This window comes from Rhinoderma darwinii, chromosome 3 (assembly GCF_050947455.1).
Source record: "Rhinoderma darwinii isolate aRhiDar2 chromosome 3, aRhiDar2.hap1, whole genome shotgun sequence".
Taxonomy (NCBI): domain Eukaryota; kingdom Metazoa; phylum Chordata; class Amphibia; order Anura; family Rhinodermatidae; genus Rhinoderma; species Rhinoderma darwinii.
Window position 1 is genome coordinate 166868547 of NC_134689.1, and position 21560 is coordinate 166890106.

The 21560-nt window shown below is 42.8% G+C and overlaps 2 protein-coding genes across 5 annotated transcripts in view; both read left to right on the plus strand.

The window, feature by feature from the left end:
- Positions 1-21560, plus strand: part of TAFA2 (TAFA chemokine like family member 2) — a 343128-nt gene that overhangs the window by 72007 nt on the left and 249561 nt on the right. The gene's annotated exons all lie outside the window — the stretch shown is intronic.
- Positions 4909-6839, plus strand: LOC142750394 (uncharacterized). The gene is made up of 4 exons (XM_075859398.1): positions 4909-4941; positions 5117-5258; positions 5809-5962; positions 6326-6839. The coding sequence occupies exons 1-4, from the start codon at positions 4909-4911 to the stop codon at positions 6783-6785; spliced, it is 789 nt and encodes a 262-aa protein (XP_075715513.1). The 3' UTR covers positions 6786-6839.

The following is a 21560-nucleotide window of genomic DNA, read 5'->3' on the forward strand; positions in this document are numbered from 1 at the left end:
GCCACTCAGTCCCTGCCTACTTGCACGGCCTGTCCTAGGCGACGGCGTACAACTGGGCAACGGTCCCTACGCTTAATAAGTGCACAACAGACAAACAGACGAGGGTACACAGAAGCTAAGGGAAATGGGGCAGTTGCCCACGGCAACACCGTGAGCAACAAGAGTAGTGAACGAGCCGAGTCAAACCAGGCGTGTACGAGGAACCAAATGCAGAGCAGGAGAGTAGTCAGTAAAGCCAGGGTCAATTTGAGGCAGAGGTCAATAGTACAAGCAGGAACAGCAGAGCCAGGAAACAGGACAGAATCACAGGCAAAGGAAAAGCAGGAAATTAAGGTATATATACACCGAGGGCGGGAGCTAGCTCCGTCTGGCCAGGCTGTGATAGATTCTCCCACTCCTCAGCCTACCAGCCTGATTGGTAGCAGATCGAGTCACTCTCTCAGACTTAGGAGCAGGTGCAAACTGATTAATCACGGGCGTCGACAAATAAGCTGTGTCTGGTAAATCCTTTACACAAACTACTTGATTTAGCAAGCCAAAACAGAGCAAGCTCAACAGAGGCCTGAGGGCTAATTTTTACCACTTGATAGTTAACCCCTCCCCCTAATCAGCTACACAGCAGGATAGAAGTTAGGAAGGGAAACATTTTTTAAATTGTGTCAGTTTTGCAAACTTCTATTAGCAAGCACTCAATTCATAGATCACACACAAGAACACAGCAAGTCAATCCGGTTTAGAAACTCCACTTGATATACAAACCACTTGATTTAGCAAGACAAGTTCTAAAGTATTTCTATATACAGCAGTGTCTGTGAGGAGCAGCTCTTACATTCTTCTTACTGTGTCTTTTGTGTGTTTTCGTTTTTTTTTTTAAATTTAGCTTTATTAATAACATCACAACATCACCTAGAGACAGGGAGTTATTTTATAAATCGTCTAGAGACAGTGAATACAGGCACAGTGAATCAATTGTTTATCATTATTCCGTCATTATTCCTATTCGTCCATGTTGCCCCAACGCATTGTGTGTGTGTGGTCACATGACTGGCACTATGTTTAGTCATATTTAGTTAGTCTATGGATGCATTACACAGCACTAATCTGTGGGCTATACCATTCTACTGTGATAGGGGCCTCATGCACTATAATAAATGTATGTGAGTAGAAATTTTAATACATGTTTATTAGAAAACGGTATGATTTCCTATTCTACAAATGAGTAAAAAAAACAGCAACAAAAAACTGGACAACCCCTTTAATGGTAATTAATAGTAATGCTTCATTATGGTTAATGCAAAATGGTAATATTAAAAAATTATAAAAAATTTTAGCCATATCCTTAAAATGTTAAAAAAAAAAAAAAAATACTCTGCATGGTAAATACCATAGAGAAAAATAATATTTGGATTGGACAATTTATCTATTTCTTTCTTATCCTTAAAAGAAAAAAAAAGAAAACAAACAGTGTAATCTAATCTAAAAATCATGTCAGTAAATAAAAAATAAACAAATTAAAAATACCCTGACTATCTAGGGACGTCAGCTGCCCATAGCGTTTCCAGCCCTACCTCTAGTAAAAAAAAAACAGTGGCCAGAAAAACCACCAGCTAGAGGAAAATGGTCGCTCCCTTTGCTGCTAGGGATTACCTTCCCAGGCAAATAACTTTTGATACCTGCCGACATACGTATAGGTTCTCTGACTACAGCCCCCAGGAGGCATATTATGGCCCTTCAGCTCCTGTTTTAGGGCAACCAGCTTTTTTGTTAATGATATTTCTTTTATGCTCAGAAATTCTGTTGCAGTTCAGCACATTATTTTAATAGCATAAAAAATAATTTAAATCCCCAAAAAGTTGTCCTTGTGTAGTTATTTAAGAATTGTTGGAGGTGGGTGGCTATCATGGTGGGTAAAGTGGTGAGGTGGGGTGAGCCCAATCATGTAGCTGTGCTATTAGATCCAGCAGAAAATAATACATTTACAACAAATTTATGCCGGTAAACAAGCCCCAGTTGCCGATATAACGCTGACTTCATACTGTGTATTTTTGTTGCGTTTCTAACATGCAAGGAGATATGTTTTCAAAAAACATGAAATGTACAATCAGCAGACTTTTTGGCGCAGTCGTCAAACTAGTTGTTATGGTCTCACAGAGTTGCAGAAAGTGGCTGGTTACATGCAAAATCTTGAGGCCGTCAGGGTCTATTAAGGATTAGATGCACGATTTTGCACATTACCAACCTTTTTACCCTCAACATGACGCAGATTTTAACAACTAATTTGACAACCACGACAAACAGAATGCCGGTATTGCTGTCTGCCGCATCTCAGCTATATTAATGCCACTCCATGGGGCTTTAGCCTAACACGGGTTAATTGTCGGGACAACCGATCGATATTCACAATTATCCATGTAAAAGGGCCTTTTATCAATTAGGTTTCAAAAACCTGTACAGTATTAGTCTTTATAGAGAAATTACAATATTAGAAATAAGGGTGTAAGGTAATTCCATTATCCAAAAATAAATGCTTACCTACAAGATATAAATGAGGTATTAGTTGATATCTAGACCAAAATATGTGTGTTGAATAATAAAATTCTATGGGAAAACTCAGCATACAGCAAACTTAGCATACAATAATTCTAAGAATTAATTACAGAATATTAAAATGCTAAATGTTGCTAAACATACTGTTTTATAGGCAGATTATAGATAGAAGGACCTGCAGTTGATATTTGAGCAAGAAATAGCAGATATAAGACCAGGGTCAGCTCCAGGTTTATGTGGGCCCTTGGGCGGCACAGACTTAGTAAGCCCCTTTTCGGGGGAACTCAAGGCGGCAGTAAAATAGCAGAAAACGTCACTTTCTGCCCCCATATAACGTTAGGCCCTGTTTATGCCCTCATATAGAATTTAGGCCCCCAGTTTGTACCCTTATAATTTAGTGCCCTCTGTAGATTGTCCCACACAGCCCGCTCCCAGGTAGGGCCACACAGCCCCCCTCCCCACGGTAGTGCCGCACAGCCCCCCCAGGAGTGCCATACAGCCCCCTCTCCGAGGTAGAGCCACACAGCCCCTCCTCCCAGGTAGTGCCACACAGCCCCCTCCCAGGTAGTGCCACACAGGTCCCCTCCCTGGTAGGGCCACACAGCCACCCTCCCTCGTAGTACCACACAGCCTCCCTCCTTTGGGGTTTCCCTTAGGAGTGGAATCCCCAGCCAGAGCATTGCTTGTAATAATACACGAATTTGTGTTCACTGATTTTTCCTAGTTTAGTTAGAATAACACACATAAATATATATATATATAAGCATATCACTATAGTTATAATTTATAAATGGCAACATTAGACACCTATTGTATGTGACTTGAAGGATGTTTGATTCATAAGACCCTGGGAATTCTGCTTCAGGATAAACCCCTGACATCACTGTCCATATCTAGACCAGGGGCAACCCCAGAGCCATAGTCCCGGGCAGAACACTACTAGCACTCTGCCTGGCACTCCTGCTCTTCTTCTGGCATCACTGTCCATATATGGATAGTGATGTCTGAAGAAGAGCTGAAGGGCCTGGGCAGAGCGCTAGTAACGGCTCTTCTCCGGTACTCCAGCTCTGGGGAAGCCATATACGGCTAGTGATGTTAGGGGCAAACCCAGCGCCAAAGTCTGCTACTGAAACTCTGCCTGGGACACTGCTCTGCTCCTGACAACACTGTCCATATATGGACAGTTATGTCAAGGGCTTCCCCAGAGATGGAGTCCCAGAGTAGGGCCGCTAGTGCTCTGCCTGGGACTCCTTCTCTCCTCTTGACATCACTGTCCATATATGGACAGTTATGTCAAGGGCTTCCCCAGAGATGGAGTCCCAGAGCAGGGCCGCTAGTGCTCTGCCTGGGACTTCTTCTCTCCTCCTGACATCACTGTCCATATATGGATAGTGATGTCAGGGGCTTCCCTAGAAACAGAGTCCCGGAGCAGAGCCGCTTGCGCTCTGCCTGGGACTCCTTCTCTCGTCCTGACATCACTGTCCATATATGGACAGTGATGCCGTGACAACGGCAGTGACAGCACCCAGCAGCCGAGTGGCCCCCCCAAGTGTTGTGGGCCCTGGCACTTGCCCGGGTTCGCCGGGTGCTGATGCCGGCCCTGTATAAGACTATACAATGCTATAACAATACAACGACTATATCTAGTTCTAAAGCAAAACTTTCTAGGAGTCTCATATGAACATTTGTAATGATAGATGAACCATAAAGGGTGTTAAATGACTGCTATTTAAAGATTTCTGTACCGGTGGCAATCCTAATAATAAAATTGCTTTTATGTTCGTTGGCCTATTGGGTTACCTAACTTTTCAGTTTTGTCTACAATCATTGTGGTTTCAATAATCACATTTTTGTCAATATATTTGAGGGCTAAAATGTAAAAAGCACACTTTCCTCCTTAGGGCAAAGCCACACGTGGCGGAATTCCTCTTGAATTCCGCAGCGGACACTCCGCAGCGTTAATCCGCAGCGGAGCCGTTTGTCCATTGACTTCCACTTTTATTTAGCAGTGTTCGTTTAGACGATGCGTAAAATTCCGCTGCGGAGCATAGGCTGCGGAGCGGAATTTGGTGTCCGCAGCATGCTAGGGCTGTTGCGGAGTTGTGGCGGACTGGTTGCGGACTCATGGCGGAATTTCTCCATTGACTTCAATGGAGATTCTAAATTCCGCAATGAAGTCCGCACATATTATGTGTGGTGCGGATTTCGGGTGTGTTGCGGTGCGGATTTCCAGCAGGAGCAGGATATGACATCATTCTGTAGAGGAAAGGAAGCCGCCATTTTCGGCTTGCAGCCTGACAGGATTTTACTAGAGGAGACAGAAAACTTTGAACCCAGGCTGCAATGGCAAGATATCGACGGATGGACATGGAGGTTTCGGCCCTGATAAATCTGGTAAGTACATGTATATGTTTATGTCATGTTGTTTCAAGTGGACTAGTATGTATGGTTTAACACTAGCAGCACCTGCAGTATGTACATATTCTAAGGCAGATCAACATGTAACAGATCCAACGTTAATCCTGAGTACCAAGCAAACTGCAATATGCACTGTGTATTTATTTTGTAGGTGCATAATAGGCCAGAAATCTGGGACACCTCAATTGCTGCGTATAGTGACCGTAATGCACATGAGGAGGGATGGACCTACGTGTGTCGCGGTCTGTACCCCGAGTGGGATGGGATGCTGGAGAGAGAGCAGGGAGTGATTGGTAAGTTTGCATATAGTTTTAATGCAGATCGTTTAAAACACTGTATGCTAACGTTGTTTTGCATCATTTGAATGCTGAAAAATCTATACACAACTTTGGCCTTTCCTGCCTAGCTAAACCATACCCCAACTTCTGTCATGTCACTATGCCACGTGCGAAGTTGTTGACCACTTTCTTCCGACTGTAAGGGTATATGCACATGGCCTATTTCCGGCCCTAAATCGTGCGTTTGACACACCATTTGACGACAGAAAGTACGTTTTGAAAGTTTTGTCAACCATATGGCCATTGAAATCAATGGCCAGATGTTTGCCAGCGTATTGGAGACGTGTCGGCATGCGTCATTATAGCCGTAAAATGCGTACATTTCGCATGGAAAGAGGTCGTGGGAAGCCAGCCGTAGCCATAACCACTGGCTAGTCAAGTACTGCCCAAATGATGTGGTTGCATTGATGATCTATCCTCAGGACAGGCCATTAGAAGTGATTGCTCTGGATACACCTGACTTCATCCCCTATGCGCTAATTTTCAAACATCATTCCTTTTCCAGAAAATGATGTGCGCAACAGATGGCGGACAGTCCGCGACCGTTTCCAGAAGCAGCTGTCCAAAACACCTGCAAGTGGCTCCTCTCCGTCACGTTGCGCAACGATAGCCCACTTTGAGGAACTGTCTTTCCTGATTCCGTGCAGGGAGCTACGAAGGTAAGTCTCTTTTGGCACACACACCTGGGTTAAAAGGGAGCGCATGAACCACGTGATTACAATCTATCGGATTACAATTTCCCTCCTTTGTCGATTACACTGGACATGTTTGTTTGGCTTTTGCTAGTGTCGTCACTAAAATGTCCCTTGACCTTACACATTATGACATATCACTCTGCGTTGCTTATGTAACTCATTCTCTTCCTGAAGAGAATGCGTCTTTAGTTTCCACCCCCAAGCTTGGTGTCAGATCGTGTGTGTGTAGAATGGCAAATGGCTATGTTAACTAGATTTGCGACTGACAAACTGTCCGAGAAATGTGTTAACAATCCCAAAACTCTGTGACCTTTTTTTTGCTTGCAGATCTCAGGGCAATGTTCCACCTCGGCCGCCGCAAGTGAGTGCCCTTGCCCAGGCGCAGCAGCAGCCCTTGGGAGCCTCGTCTGCCAATGTGGTGGGGGACATGACTGAGGAAGATGTGTCCCACGAGTCCACCCCAGCCCCAGCAGTTCCTCGTGACCACACCTCTCCAGCCCCCCCGGCAGGACCTTCCCGTCCTAGACAACGAGTGGGTGGGCGAAAGCGCGTGGCCCCACCGGAAACAAGCAACACGGTCGAGGGAGAAGCTCTAACAATGATTCGGAGGGTGGAGGCCGAAGATGAGTACCACAATTTCGGGTATTCCATCGCTGGCCGCTGTCGCGGTATGGAGACAACTCGCAGGGCGGCATATATGACCTGTGCCTATGCGCTGGCTGATATATTTGAGGCCCCCCAGCCCCTACCCGATGTGGCTGATATAATTTTCACCTGCGCACGTTGACTGGGCGTAGGGCTGACCCGTCTGCCGCTGTGCCGCACGCCCCACCTCCTGCCTCTGCACCCTCGCTGCAGCCCGATCCATATTTTTCCCCCTGGTCTCATGGACATCCTTCTGGTTCCTCTTTCCGTCCATACCCTGGGTATGTAAACAGAGATATCAAAATATGGAATCAGCGTATAACATTGGTAAAGCAGTGGTTTGGACCCTCGTTCACACAGGAGCCTGCGTTAACCGCACCAGATTCTCCCAATGTACAGATGCACAACAATGCCACTGCCCCCTACGCAAAATTCCCTCACTTCACCCGACCCTACGCATTTCTATACTTATCATCAGGGGTCTGTCAGTCTGGCCAGGATGCCAGCGATATATCTTCAGCAGCAGGTATTCTACTGCACAACACGGAAGCATGCACGCATAGATGTCAGCGGCATGCTTCACTCTGGGACTCTGAGTCACTATGAACTGAATACTCCGCCCCCTGGCTCCGGCAGCATACATCAAACAGCCAATCACACTGGCCCAGCACATCCATGATGCTCAACCATGTGACTCCCGGCTGTCAGCTGACATACCCGGAAGTAACAATGTAAACAACACAGAGCATGCTGACTCAATGGGAGGCTGTAGAAGTATCTGTTTGCTACACAAAGCCTCATGCTATTCAAGGATGGAGTATAACACTATTAGGTTGGATATATGTTGCGGATCAGCTCAGGACCGCAATTGGACTACCACGATAGGAGCACCTACCCTGAAAATACATAATATATGGATGGAAGAACGACGTAATTGTAAACCTCACATAAAACATATGACACACTCCTGGACTCAATTGCCATACCTGCTACTTATTGATTGATATATTACAAGTGACTACACTGGGACTAGGAATGCATTACCATACCCCCACCCAGAGGACCAAGAAAGCCCTATGACTTGATATGGATTGTATATTAAATAAAACAGGTATAATTTGTTTGCTCGTTTAAACCTTCAGGATGTACGCAAGCCAGTCTGTAGATCCATTGGGCTTCTTTACGCAGAATGAGGTTATCCCAATCCCCTCCCCGTTTAGGAGGACGTACCAATTCAATTGCCTGAAATTTTAAACATTCTGCCCTGCCTTGATGTTTTGCATGCACATGTTTTGATATGGAAGTATCTCTTTCATTTGTAACATCTCCAACATGTTCCCTAATCCGGCGCCGAAACTGCCGTATCGTCTTGCCCACGTAATTCAGTGGGCACGGACATGTGATTAAATAGACAACTCCAGCCGTTTTGCAGTTCACAAAATCTCGGATATCATACTCAACCTTGGTGGTAACACTTTTGCATTTTTTTCCACTTTGAATGAAATCACAGGCTCTACAACTACCACATCTGTGTGTACCCGGTATCTGCCTGTCTAACCAAGTACCCTTTTGGATTATTGGATCAACACAACTGCTTTACCAATGTTATACGCTGATTCCATATTTTGATATCTCTGTTTACATACCCAGTCACAAAGGGTTCGCAAACGAACTAGGACTGGGAGTATTGTGTTTAATACGTTTTTAAATACACGGTTGGGCTTTTCACAGTGGTGATTGTACCCCTGTTTTCAGATAGCTATGAAATAAAAATTATACATTTTACTCATTTATCACTTCAGTGAATTTTCAAATGGTCCAAGTTCATCCCTGATTGCTCTCAGGGCGTCTATTTGTGATGTGTTGACGTGTGATAAAAGTTAAGTTCAATTACTGACTCTGCCTTGTGTCTTTGACGTTTTTAATGTGTGGGCGACAAAATGTGGAAGGGCATCAAGGGGACGATACAGATTGTTCACGGTGTGGTCGCTTTCATGAAGGAAATACTGTGTGGTTTGATATGCTATGGTGTGCTGAACAAAGAAAGGCAACCTGAACATCATACTCACTTTTCAGACATGTGATTTCTCAAATACACACACTTAGGCAAAATCAGAATCATCGTGCATTTTTTAATTTCAAAGGAAGCACATCCAACAGACAATTTGGCAATCCATAGGAGTATCATTGAAAGAATAGCCTACTGTTTGGACATGAGATGGATTACTGCTGGGTAGGCTGCACACCACCAACACAGGAGTATTGCCAAGGTACGGCCCCTTCAGAAGTCATGAAATAATCAGAGTAAATATCTCGAACTCATACACCACTACTGGCCTGCCCAACAGAGCCCCAGTTAATGCCACTGCCAACATAGGACAGAAGTGAGTCCCCTTCAACTTCTTGACGGCATTCCTGGAGGTAGTTATGGAGGACACAACATGCCTTGATGACGGCATCAATGGTGGTTTCCTCCAATTGGATGGCCGAGGTAAAGACCCGCCACTGATTTGCCATGATGCCAAACGTGCACTCGACAAAACGTCGTGCCCTGCTCAGCCTATAATTAAAAATCCTCCGACGGACATTTAGTCCCCTTCGTGGGTATGGGCGCAGCAGGTTAGGGCTCAATGGAAATGCCTCATCCGATACCATCACGAAGGGGACTGGACGCGTGGTTCCTGGAAGAGGTGTCGGAGGTGGTAGAGACACGTTATCCTGGAGAATTTGTAGGCCAATCTGGGAGGCTCGCAGCACCCGTGAGTCCCCAGTACTACCATAGGCACCAACATCAATGGCAACAAATTTGTAATGTGCATCAGCCACCGCGATCAGGACGACCGAAAAAATACTTCTTGTAATTAAAGAAGCGTGATCCTGAGTGCGGTGGCTGCTGCACCCTTACATGCTTCCCATCAACTGCGCCTATGCAGTTTGGGAAATTGGTGGCATTTTGAAAGCCTGCTGCGACATTTAACCAAATCTCTGGAGTGGGGCAAGGCATGACAATGGGCTGCAATTGTTCCCACAGAACTTTGCATGTGCTCTTCACAATTTGTGAAATGGTGGATTTGCCAACACGAAATTCGAGGTGCAGGGATGCATACGTCTCGCCTGTGGCCAAAAATCTGAAAAAAAACAAACAAAACACATAATTAATTACATTACATACCACAATTTAGTAATAACAACATGTAGGGAGACTATAATACATATGTTTCTCGAAACAAGAAACTTACCCAATCTCACCAAACGCACAATAGGGAAATTGATTGTATGTTAGATGACACGCATAAATGTGGCAACTTACCGCAAGGTGATGAGCAACCTTTCCTCAGCAGCAATCGCCATCCTCATCACGGTATTCTGCTTGGTAATGTGAGGCCTGACAATTTCGAGCAGCCTGTCAAATGCTTGGATGCTAAGCCGGCAGAATCCCGTAAATTTTTCAGGATATCTAGAACAAACCACAAAGATGATTAACCTAAATGCGGGGTAAACAGCCTAAGTGGGAAACACATGCCAGCATTTACACACACCATGTGGTGTGCACGAATGAAACCCTTCGTCCTTCTCTACTACTTTTACGGAGGTTTGCCAGAGGTGTGGTCCAGACACGAGTAATGAATGTGGTATGCTCAGGATAGGCCATCAAGATATGATCCTTCTGGGTCCTCCACACGAGACCGTCACCGAGTAGCTGTTTGGAAGCGGCCACTGTGCTCGGACGACTGCTACTACCCCTTGAATTCCTTGACTTCATGACATGTAGCGTATGTTGTGACTATGCGATCTGTCTCAGATGCACTTCAATGGGATAGGCTTTGAATTCGTGGGATTGGCCACTGCAGCTGTGTTAGCTATTGAATTGTGAGCAACTTAAGCAAAAGAAGGGTATCCGAACACTATGGACCCTTAACGGCAACTGATCGGTGACAGCGACGACTGTCAGAGGCCAAGCGATGAGAAATCAATGGCCTATCCACTGCACAGAACAGCGCGTTTTCAAGCCTGGCCAACACTTTACTCTACACCCTACTCTCACATGTAGCAGCCAGATGAGCAGAGACTCATTCCAAAACATATGAAGCATGTTCTGTTAAGTTACCTAACAGAACCTATGGGGCAGTGACAATGAAAGATTGTATCAAAAATATATACCTTCTTAGATCGCGGTAAAGAAGTGCAAAATGACCTTTGGGTGATCTTTCAGCAACCAAAGGGTGAACCCACAGTCGGACACGGCCTCTTTCTTCAGCCTGCGTGCAAATAATGATTGTGAAATCCAATAATCATGTTACTATATCATTAGCAGACAGAAACATATACTTTTGCCTAGGACGTGTGTAGGTGACAAAATATTACTTACACGTTGCCTTTGCCGACGACGGACAATGCTCACTATGGTGCGCAGCAGCAGAATCAAATATTGTCGGCGTAATTGAAGTGGTCGCTCCTGGATGTCAGGCATTGTCCCACACTTCGGACAAGTATACTTCTCCTGGCAGATTCACTTCTCTTTCTGGCCACACTTATACATGCCATGGGTGTGTCCAGCACGTCGTCATAGGAACTGACCTCACAAATGATGTCAGTTCCTTTTTTGGAAGACTTGCCTTGGAAATCCGCACCTAAATCCGCACCTAAATCCGCAAGGCAATCCGCAGCACTTTGGTAAAATCCGCAGCATAATCCGCAATGCGGATTATGTGCGGCATTGATGCAGACAGTGTCTGCAGAAATCCGCCACGTGGGGGCATGCCCTTAGCGTAATAGTCTTTAGTATAATGAAATTGGTAGAAAATTGCTCATTTATGGGTGTTGTGCAAATTCAGGCACTTTCCTGATGATGGTATGAAATAGGAAGTTGCTCCACCCTGTAGTGTTCAAGCAAGACCTTGCTCTCCAGGAAGCTATATAAGAAGCAAGGATAAAAAAAAACAATCAAAGGGCTGCCAGCAGTGATCTACACAGACCATGTAGGAAACAGTACAATGGTATGTTATTAAAGAGAAATGCATTTTGTCACCTGTGTAACAAACTACTTCAGTCCCGAAACACATTTTTCTTTATTAAGCTATGTTCACACAGAGTTTTTGACGAGTTTTTTGACGAGTTTTTTGAAGTGCAAACCGCGCCGCAAAACTCGTCAAAAGCGGCCCGAAAATGCCTCCCATTGATTTCAACGGGAGGCGGAGGCGTCTTTTTCCAGCGAGCGGTAAAACCGGCTCGCGGGAGAAAGAAGGGACATGCCCTATCTTCGGGCATTTACGCCTCTGACCTCCCATTGACATCAATGGGAGGCAGAGAAAGCGTATTTCGCGGCATTTTACGCCCGTTGCGCTCAATGGCTGCGGACGAAAAACGCAGCGAAAATCGGCGTGCAGGGAGAGGAAAATCTGCCTCAAACTTCCAAATGGAATTTTGAGGCAGAAATTCTGCCTGCAAAAAACTCAGTATGAACATAGCCTTAATATACTATTGTTTTGATTCCGTCTCTCTTGTTATATTTTCTAGGAATTCTAATAATCTTAAGAGATGTGCTTTTTAATATCTAACCCAGCCCATTATTAGTTGAAGCTTCTAGAGTATTACTTCAGAAAAAATGTGGACTGGCCATAGACTATGTTTTTTATATCTATAAACTACATAAGAAACAGTAGGTTTTCTGTGAATCATATAAACAGTATATTTTAAATTTCTATTAATACTGTTTGTTACAAAAAAATCTTCATAGCACGAAATGTATGTTTTACGTTGCTAAATTTTTATTGTCATTTTCTGTCCTTCAAAAAAGTCATTATTTAATCATACAGCTCATCTAAAATGTTACAGTTTTGAAGGCAAATAACAATAGGTTAACTGCGAGGTCAGAACATCAACTGGAATGTTGCAATGTTATTTAGAGCTACATCATAAATTATGAATAGTGATAAATACAATTTTATAACGATCAATACTAATACACGAATTTGTGTTCACTGATTTTTCCTAGTTTAGTTAGAATAACACACATAAAAATATATATATAAGCATATCACTATAGTTATAATTTATAAATGGCAACATTAGACACCTATTGTATGTGACTTGAAGGATGTTTGATTCATAAGACCCGCCTTTCATTAACCCCTTCAGGACTGAGCCTGTTTTGGCCTTCAGGACGAAGCCGATTTTTCAAATCTGACATGTGTCCCTTTATGTGGTGATAACTCCGGAATGCTTTTGCCTATCAAAGTGATTCTGAGATTGTTTTCTCGTGACATATTGTACTTTATGTTACGGAAAAAATTTGGTCGATAAATTCAATATTTATTTGTAAAAAACACCAAAATTTGAAGAAAATTTGCAAAAATTAGCATTTTTCTAAATTTAAATGTATCTGCTTGTAAAACAGATAGTAATACCACACAAAATAGTTACTAGTTAACATCCCCCATATGTCTACTTTAGTTTGGCATCGTTTTTTGAACATTCTTTTATTTTTCTAGGACGTTACAAGACTTAGAACTTTAGCAGCGATTTCTCATATTTTCAAGAAAATTTCAAAAGCCGATTTTTACAGGGGCCAGTTCAGTTCTGAAGTGGCTTTGAGGGTCTTATTTATTAGAAAGTCCCCATAAATCACCCCATTTTGAAAACTGCACCCCTCAAAGTATTCAAAACAGCATTCAGAAAGTGTTTTAACCCTTTAGGCGTTTCACAGGAATTAAAGCAAAGTAGAGGTGAAAGTTACAAATGTCATTTTTTTTTTACAAAATTCATTTGTAATAAAAAAAATTCTATACCACAGAAGTTTTTACACGAGAAATGGAACTTATTATTTATTGCCCAGATTCTGCAGTTTTTAGAAATATCCCACATGTAGCCCTAGTGCGCTAATTTACTGAAATACAGGCCTCAGAAGCAAAGAAGCACCTAGTGGATTTTGGGGCCTCCTTTTTTTTTAGCATATATTTTAGGTACCATGTCAGGTTTGAAGAGGTCTTGTGGGGCCAAAACAATAAAAACCCCCAAAAGTGACCTCATTTTGGAAACTACACCCCTCAAGGAATTTATCTATGGGTATAGTTAGCATTTTGAACCCACAGTTTTTTTGCAAAATGTATTTGAATTAGTATGTGAAGATGAAAATCTACTTTTTTTCTGAAAAAAACGTAGAATTTTTTTATTTTTTCAAGGAATAAAAGAGAAAAAACACCCCAACATATGTAAAGCAATTTCTCCCGATTACAGCAATACCCCATATGTGGTAATAAACTGCAGTTTGGACCCACAGCAGGACTCAGAAGGAAAGGAGCACCATTTGGATTTTGAAATTCTGATTTTGCTGGAATAGTTTTCAGTGCCGTGTCGCGTTTGAATTGCACTGGAGGGAACAAAATAGTGGAAACCCCCGGAAAGTGACCCCATTTTGGAAACTACACTCATCAAGGAATTTTTCTAGGGGTAAAGTTAGCATTTTGATGCCACAGTTGTTTTGCTGAATTCATTGGAATTATTCTGTAAAGGTAAAAATCTACTTTTTTTCTGAAAAAAGGTAGCCATTTTTAATTTTTACAAGGAATAAAGGAGAAAAAGCACCCCAACATTTGTAAAACAATTTCTCCCGATTACGGAAATATGCCATATGTGGTAATAAACGGCTGTTTGGACCCACAGCAGAGCTTAGAAGGGAAGGAGCGCTATTTGTCTTTTGGAGATCAAATTTAGCTGAAATGGTTTTTGGGTGCCATGTTGCATTTGCAAAGCCCCTGAGAGGCCAAACAGTGGAACCCCCCAAAAGTGGAAATTACACCACTTAAAGAATCTATCTAGGGATATAGTGGGCATTTAGACCCCACAAGTCTTTTGCAGGATTTATTAGAATTAGGCCGTGAAAATGAATATCAACATTTCTTCCACTAAAATGTTGTATTTTTTCAATTTCACAAAGGATAAAGGAGAAAATGCTGCCCAACATTTGTAAAGCAATTTCTCCCGAGTACGGCAATACCCCACGTGTGGTCATAAATGGTTTTTCATTAGAAAGTAATTAACCCTTTCTGGACTGATCCATTTTTTTCTTTTCCTTTTTAGTTTTTTCCTCCCCGCTTTCCAAGAGCCACAACTTTTTTATTTTTCAGTCAATAGAGCGGTATGAGGGCTTATTTATTGAGGGACGAGCGGTCGTTTTTATTGGTACCATTTTTTGGTACATACAACTTTTTGAGCACTTTTTATTACATTTTTAGGTAGAGCCAAGGTGACCAAAAAACAGTGATTTTGGCGTTTTAAATGCTTTATTTTTCACGTGAGACGCTCCATGCATCACCCCCCCCCCACACTACGACATGCTATGTTGTGGTGCGCGCAGGGGTTAATGTGCAGCGGATGGTGCAGAGTAAAAATTAAAATTTTCCACTCATATGCCATTTTAGTGCACTACATGTTATGCCCAGTTTGTGCCACTGAAGACGAATACCTCATAAAATATTAAGCGGGTTCTCCTGGGTATGGCGATGCCATATCTATGGGCGTAAACTGGTGTTTGGGCACGCTGCAGGGCTCAGAAGGGAGGGAGCAGCATTTGGCTTTTGGGGCGCAGATGTAGCTTGGTAGTAGTTCTGTTTGGGGTTTTACTGGTGTCTCAATATATAATGTGGGGGCATATGTAATCTGTGCGGGGTACATCAGGGTACATGTTATCTGTGCGGGGTACATCAGGGTATAATAAGAGGGTATAATAATGCAGTAAATAAATAATAATCCGCAGATATGTGGCCGGTGTCGCACTGATAAAAGGCGTCCGATCTTATCTGCTTTTGGAACACTGCACATTTTGCATCGCCATATTCTGAGAGCCAGAACGGTTTTATTTTTTTTCCACCGGAGCTGGGTGAGGGTTTATTCTTTGCGGGACAATCTGTAGTTTTCATTGGTACCATTTTGGGGTACTAGAAATTTTTTTGATCACGTTTTATTAAATTTTTTGGCAAGCAAGGTGACCAAAAACCATCAATTCTGAAACTGTTTTTTATGGCGTTCACCCTGGGCTATAAATTACCATTATATTTTATACTGCGGGTCGATACGATTACAGCGATACCATACGTATATAACTTTTTGATGTTTTGCAGCGTTTGTGCAATAAAATCACTTATTTATAAAATAAATTCTTTTTTGTGTCACCATATTCTGAGAGCGATAACTTTTTTTATTTTTCAGTCAAAAATGCGGTGTAAGGGCTTGTTTTTTGCGGGACGGGTTGTAGTTTGCATTGGTACCATTTTGGCGTACATGCGACTTTTTGATCACTTTTTATTGTCGATTTTGGGAGGGGTGGTAACCAAAAAATTGTGATTCGGGCACTGTTTTTCGTTTATTTTTTTCGCGGTGTTCACCGTGCGGGAAAAATAATATTACAGTTTTATAGTCGGGGTCGTTACGAACGCGGTGATACCAAATATGTGTACTTTTTTTATCGTGTTAATTTTTTTCCTATAATAAAAGACTTATTATAGGAAAAAAAGCATTCTTTGTTTATGTCACTTCTAACTTTTATTTTTACACTTTTTCAAAACATTTTTATTATCTTTTTTTTACTTTTTTTACTTGTCCCACTAGGGGACACTTAGACTTGCAGCTCTGATCGCTGCTGGAACACATTACACTACACACGTAGTGTAATGTGTTGTAACTGTCATTGTGACGTAACTGTCACACTGACAGGAAGCAGAGGAGGAACGGCCGGAGGCTGATCCTCCGAGGCTTCCGTACATGGCAACCCGGAGGTCATTGTCTGGCCTCTGGTTGCCGTGAGAAGGATCGCCAGCCCCCGCAAATACATGTGGGGGGCTGCCGATCCGCTGTAAACCTCTTCAATGTGGGGATCGCAATCGACCACCGCATCGAAGGGGTTAATTGCCGATTTCAGCGGCGACAGGCCGCTGATCGGCAACAGGGAGAGCAGGGCTGACACCCTGCACAGTTTAACCGCCGCTGCGGTGTAGCGCCGCGCGGCGGTTAACTGTCAAAGCACTGACGTTAGTGAACGTCAAGGTGCGCGAAGTTACTGCACACATTGACGTTCATTAACGTCAAGGTGCGGGAGGGGGTTAAGACAAGGTAAGGCATTTGCAAGAAAACTAAGAAACAGAGAAGCTCTACTACATGGCCCAGTTCACACAGACTTTTTTTTTGACGCGGACACCGCATCGGAATGAGCGGCAAAAAAACGTCCTAAACCGCCTCGCATTGATTTCAATGGGAGACGGAGGCGTTTTTTTCCACTGTGGTTTTTAGTCGCTCGCACGGAAAAAAAGCGGCATGCTCTTTCTTGCCGCGGTTCCTCCTCTGACCTTCCATTAAAATCAATGGGAGGCAGAGAAAGCGTTTTTCGCTGGGTTTTTTGCATGCAGCGCTTAATAGCCGTGGGCGAAAAACGCAGCAGAAATCAGGTCAAAATCTACCTGTGAAAAAAATTCTGTGTGAACAGGGCCTATATATGTAAATCCAATATAACTTAAACACTATTAAATATTTTAATAAATGTCTTTTGTAAAGAGCTACTATTGACAGTTACAAATATTATGAATGTTCTGTCATTCATAAACAAATAAAAGTAAAACAATACAAAATACATGTATAATTTTCTAGATAATCTTTCTTTGAAGATGTAAACATATTAACCACACAACCTGTTGGGAATAAAAAAAACAAAACAAGAAAAGAAAACCTTTTCAATACACTTACCTCTGTCCCCAGTCCACCAGTTTCATTTTCTCCCAGGTTCGCCTTTGGCAACTGTAAGGGTATATCCACACGACCTATTTTCGGCCGTTTTTTGGGCCGTAAACGGCCGAAAAACGGCCGGAAAATCGGAAGCAGAATGCCTCCAAACATCTGCCCATTCATTTCAATGGGAAAACGACGTTCTTTTCCGACGGAGCCTTTTTTCACTGCGTTTTTTACGCGTAAAAAAAAACGGCCGCGAAAAAGAAGTGCACCTCTTTGGAGGTGTTTTTCATTGTCTCTATAGAAAAAAGCTCCAAAAACGGCCGTAAAAAACAGCGAAAAACGCAGCGAAAATCGTGAGTGGCTTAAAAAACTTCTGAAAATCAGGAGGTGTTTTCCCTCGAAAACAGCCTCATATTTTGAGACGTTTTCGAGTTTGTGTGTGAACATACCCTAACAATACGTCATGTCACAAGCCATGTGCTTAAATTGTAGTAGGCTCAGTAGTAGGTTCGATTTTTGTCCATAGGCGTGTGATGTCCATGGCTGCTATTTGAGGAAGCAGCCATGTGACGGCACATGGAAGAATTATCCCAGAGTCAGAAGGAACACCAGGACTCCAACAGCCTTTAAACAAAGTTTTCTTTTGCATGTTATGGCCTGTTCACATCAGCATTGCCCTTCCGTTAAGAGGTTCCGTCTGAGGTTTCTGTCAGGTTAACCCCTCAACGGAAAGGCAAACGAAAACCTTAGCTTCCGTTTCCCTCACCATTGATCTCAACTGCGCTATTGGTTCCGTCAAAATAACCGAACCCTGTCACAACAGTGACCAACAGAAACCATTAACAATGGTGAGGGAAACGGAAGCTAAGGTTTACATGAGGGGTTAATCTGACGGAAACCTCCGACGGAACCCCTCAACAGAAGGGCAATGCTGATGTGAACAGGCCCTAAGGATGGAAAGATATTAAGTCTGTGGTTTGACTTCATGATTTGTTATGATCTCCATTGTGCAAACAATATGGCCAGTTGTAATTGTGACGTCATGTCCATGCAGTCACATGGCATAGTCACATGACCACATTGCCCATGGGATTTTGCTCTGTAAATGTATCTGCTCATTCGCAATGCCTTCAGTGGCTAAATTGTATAATGATGTGTGTGAGTATTATATAGTGGGGATTAGTAATAATTGTATTTTGGTATATTGGTTATTTTATAGTCATCTGCTCATTTCTGGAAGAAAAAAAAACCCTCCTAAAAAACCTTTAAGCCTCTGTCTTAGGACAGGAAGATTTGTCAGTGTAGTAATTGTTTGACCTATTGTTGCCATAAGCAGAATAAAGAATTTTAAAATATATACATTTAAACAACCTTCGAATTTCATCACACAGTTTCAGAAGATTGCATTATCCTGGTGTATATATTCTAACAAACAAATTGCAAGCACAGCATTGCTTACGCAGTCATAAGACGGGTATGTTTACGCAGTGTTTTCTGGCGTATTTCAAGGCGTAAACACCTCTAAATAACCTTAAATAACCGGAGCTGAGCGCCTACTTCCATCTGCCAATTGAATTCAATGGGAAAAACTGTGTTTCGTTAAAAAAGGGTATGTAAAAAAACACTGCGTAAAAAGAAGGAGCATGTCACTTCTTCAGCCGTGTTTGGAGCTGTTTTCCATAGTGCCAATAGAAAAACAGCTCCAAAAACGTCCTAAAAAAAGCCTCAAAAAACGCTTTCAGCTTCAAAATTGGCTGAAAATCAGTGGCGGTCTTCTCTGACACCCCCCTCATAGCATAATGACCATCAGCCCCCTATTCACAGTAAAATGACCATCAGCCCCCCACTCACAGTAAAATGACCATCAGCCCCCCACTCATAGTAAAATGACCATCAAACCCTCTACTGACAGTAAAATGGCCATCAGCCCCTACTCACAATACAATGACCATCAGCCCCCGCTCATTGTTTAATGACCATCAGCCCCCCACTCACAGTAAAATGACCGTCACCCCCCAGTAAAGTGACCATCAGCCCCAGAGCAAAGTGACCATCACACACCGAAGTTAGCACACTATAACGCCACTACAAACACATAATAGTGATTTGATTGTAATTGCACAAAAGTGTGCTTACTCCTGGAGAAGGAACAAATGTGTTAGGAAACGTCTGTTCCTTTAAGATCGCCATGACTACTAGTCTAGCTTCTGGGCGGTTCTGGTTTTACTTGTTGAGCCTATCCCACTTCTCTGACTTTCTTCCTGTCAGGTGTAGGGTGGAGTAATTATACCTGGCTTCCTCCCCTTTTTCTTTGCTTGTGAATTTTCCTGTCTACATGTGTTTTGATCAAGCTACTGACTATACCTTTTACTTCTTGGACTTTTTGGAACTGGATCTCGGCTTGTCTCTGGATTACCCTTTGTTTGCTGATTTAGACTTTCTGCTCCTGGCTGGTTCTGACCGCTACTATTCCTGACTTCCACTTGCTTTTTGATTTAGACTTTTTGTTTACCCTCTGGCTGTCTTGTTACCTGTTCTGGTATAGCCTGCATTGCACCTCTTATCCAACATTGAGCTCTGTTAAAACAACCTGGGTTCTATGGAGCAAAAACCAACCTGCCTTGTGGTGGGCTCAAGCGAACATCATAGAGTAGCCTTAGAATCTGTTGATCAGAGTTGTGACAGATTTGGGGTTGCGGATTTATTTGCACGCTCACTGCTAACAGTCTCCAGCAGCCTTTGGGGAATCGCTCACCTAGCAATTCCATAAACTTCCACCGTGGGAATTGCTCAACTAGCGATTCCTTAACAAAATTCTTATGCTGCCCAGGACTGCAGCGTTAATGGCTCCTCTCCCTCCATCAGGCTCTTCAGGCAAGAAGAGGTGGGCGGTACTTGTAGCAGACGTGCGTGCATGCTTCTTGTCTGCTTCAAGGATAGTTGAAGTAGTAAGTGTCGGGGCGGAGCTTGTAGCAGACTTTTTTTTATGGCAGTGGATGAGCGGAGTGTAGCGGCACCCCTGTTGGAAACCACTGTTTCAACGTATTATTTGGGCTATGGCTACGTCTAAGGCTGGGTTCACACAACCTATTTTCAGACATAAACGAGGCGTATTATGCCTCGTTTTACGTCTGAAAATAGGGCTACAATACGTTGGCAAACATCTGCCTATTCATTTGAATGGGTTTGCCGACGTACTGTGCAGACAACCTGTCATTTGCGTGTCGTCGTTTGACAGCCGTCAAATGACGACGCGTAAAAATACAGCCTCGTCAAAAGAAGTGCAGGACACTTCTTTCAGACGTAATTTGAGCCGTTCTTCATTGAAGTCAATGAAGCACAGCTCAAAATTTATGGCTGTCAGAGAAGCCTCGCAAAATGCGAGGAGGAGAAACGAGGCAGCTGTTTTTTCCTGAAAACAGTCTGTCTTTTCAGACGTAAATGCCTGCTATTGTGTGCACATACCCTTATAGCTTGTGGTTCAGATCTGGTACAGTATTTCCAAACTGCATGTCTATAGAGTATGTAACTTGGAAGCACAAATGTAATCCTTCTGGAGATAACTTAAATGTGACAAGCAAATAATCTTATTATATCATGGAAATTCCTTACTTGGGAAGATATGAGTTGGATTTGTGGAGCCTCCCAAATAAAGGACTTTATGCATACACGCATCCATGGACTCCTTTATTTCTAACTATCTCAATGTATGTTTCTGTAGATTAGTCACTACTCAAAAAGGACTTTTCCTAATGTGAATTATAGATTGTAAAATGTACTGTATATTAAGGATTTCATGCTACAGAGGTTGTGGGGTGAAAGGTGAATCCCTGTATTCCGAATAAGTTCAGAATAGTTGGGACCATAAAAAAGTTAAGGGCACAAAATACTTCATGGACTGGCATTGTGTTCAAGAGGAAACTTGATAATTAGAGTTGAATGCTTCAATGATTCTTGACCATCATGCCCCCAGAAGCGAGGAAGTTATTGTTTATAAATATATAGGGAGATCCCACATTGTGGGAGATTTATTAATGCAATTTTGCCAGTTTTTTTTGTGTAATTACATAAAAAAAAGGTGTTTGGCTTGAAGGCTATCATTTTTGAAGAGCCCCCGTACTTTCTCTAAAATAAATGACAATACTACTTTGTGTCAAAAGAAGAGGGCATAGCCTGCCAGTTACACAAAGTGCGACTA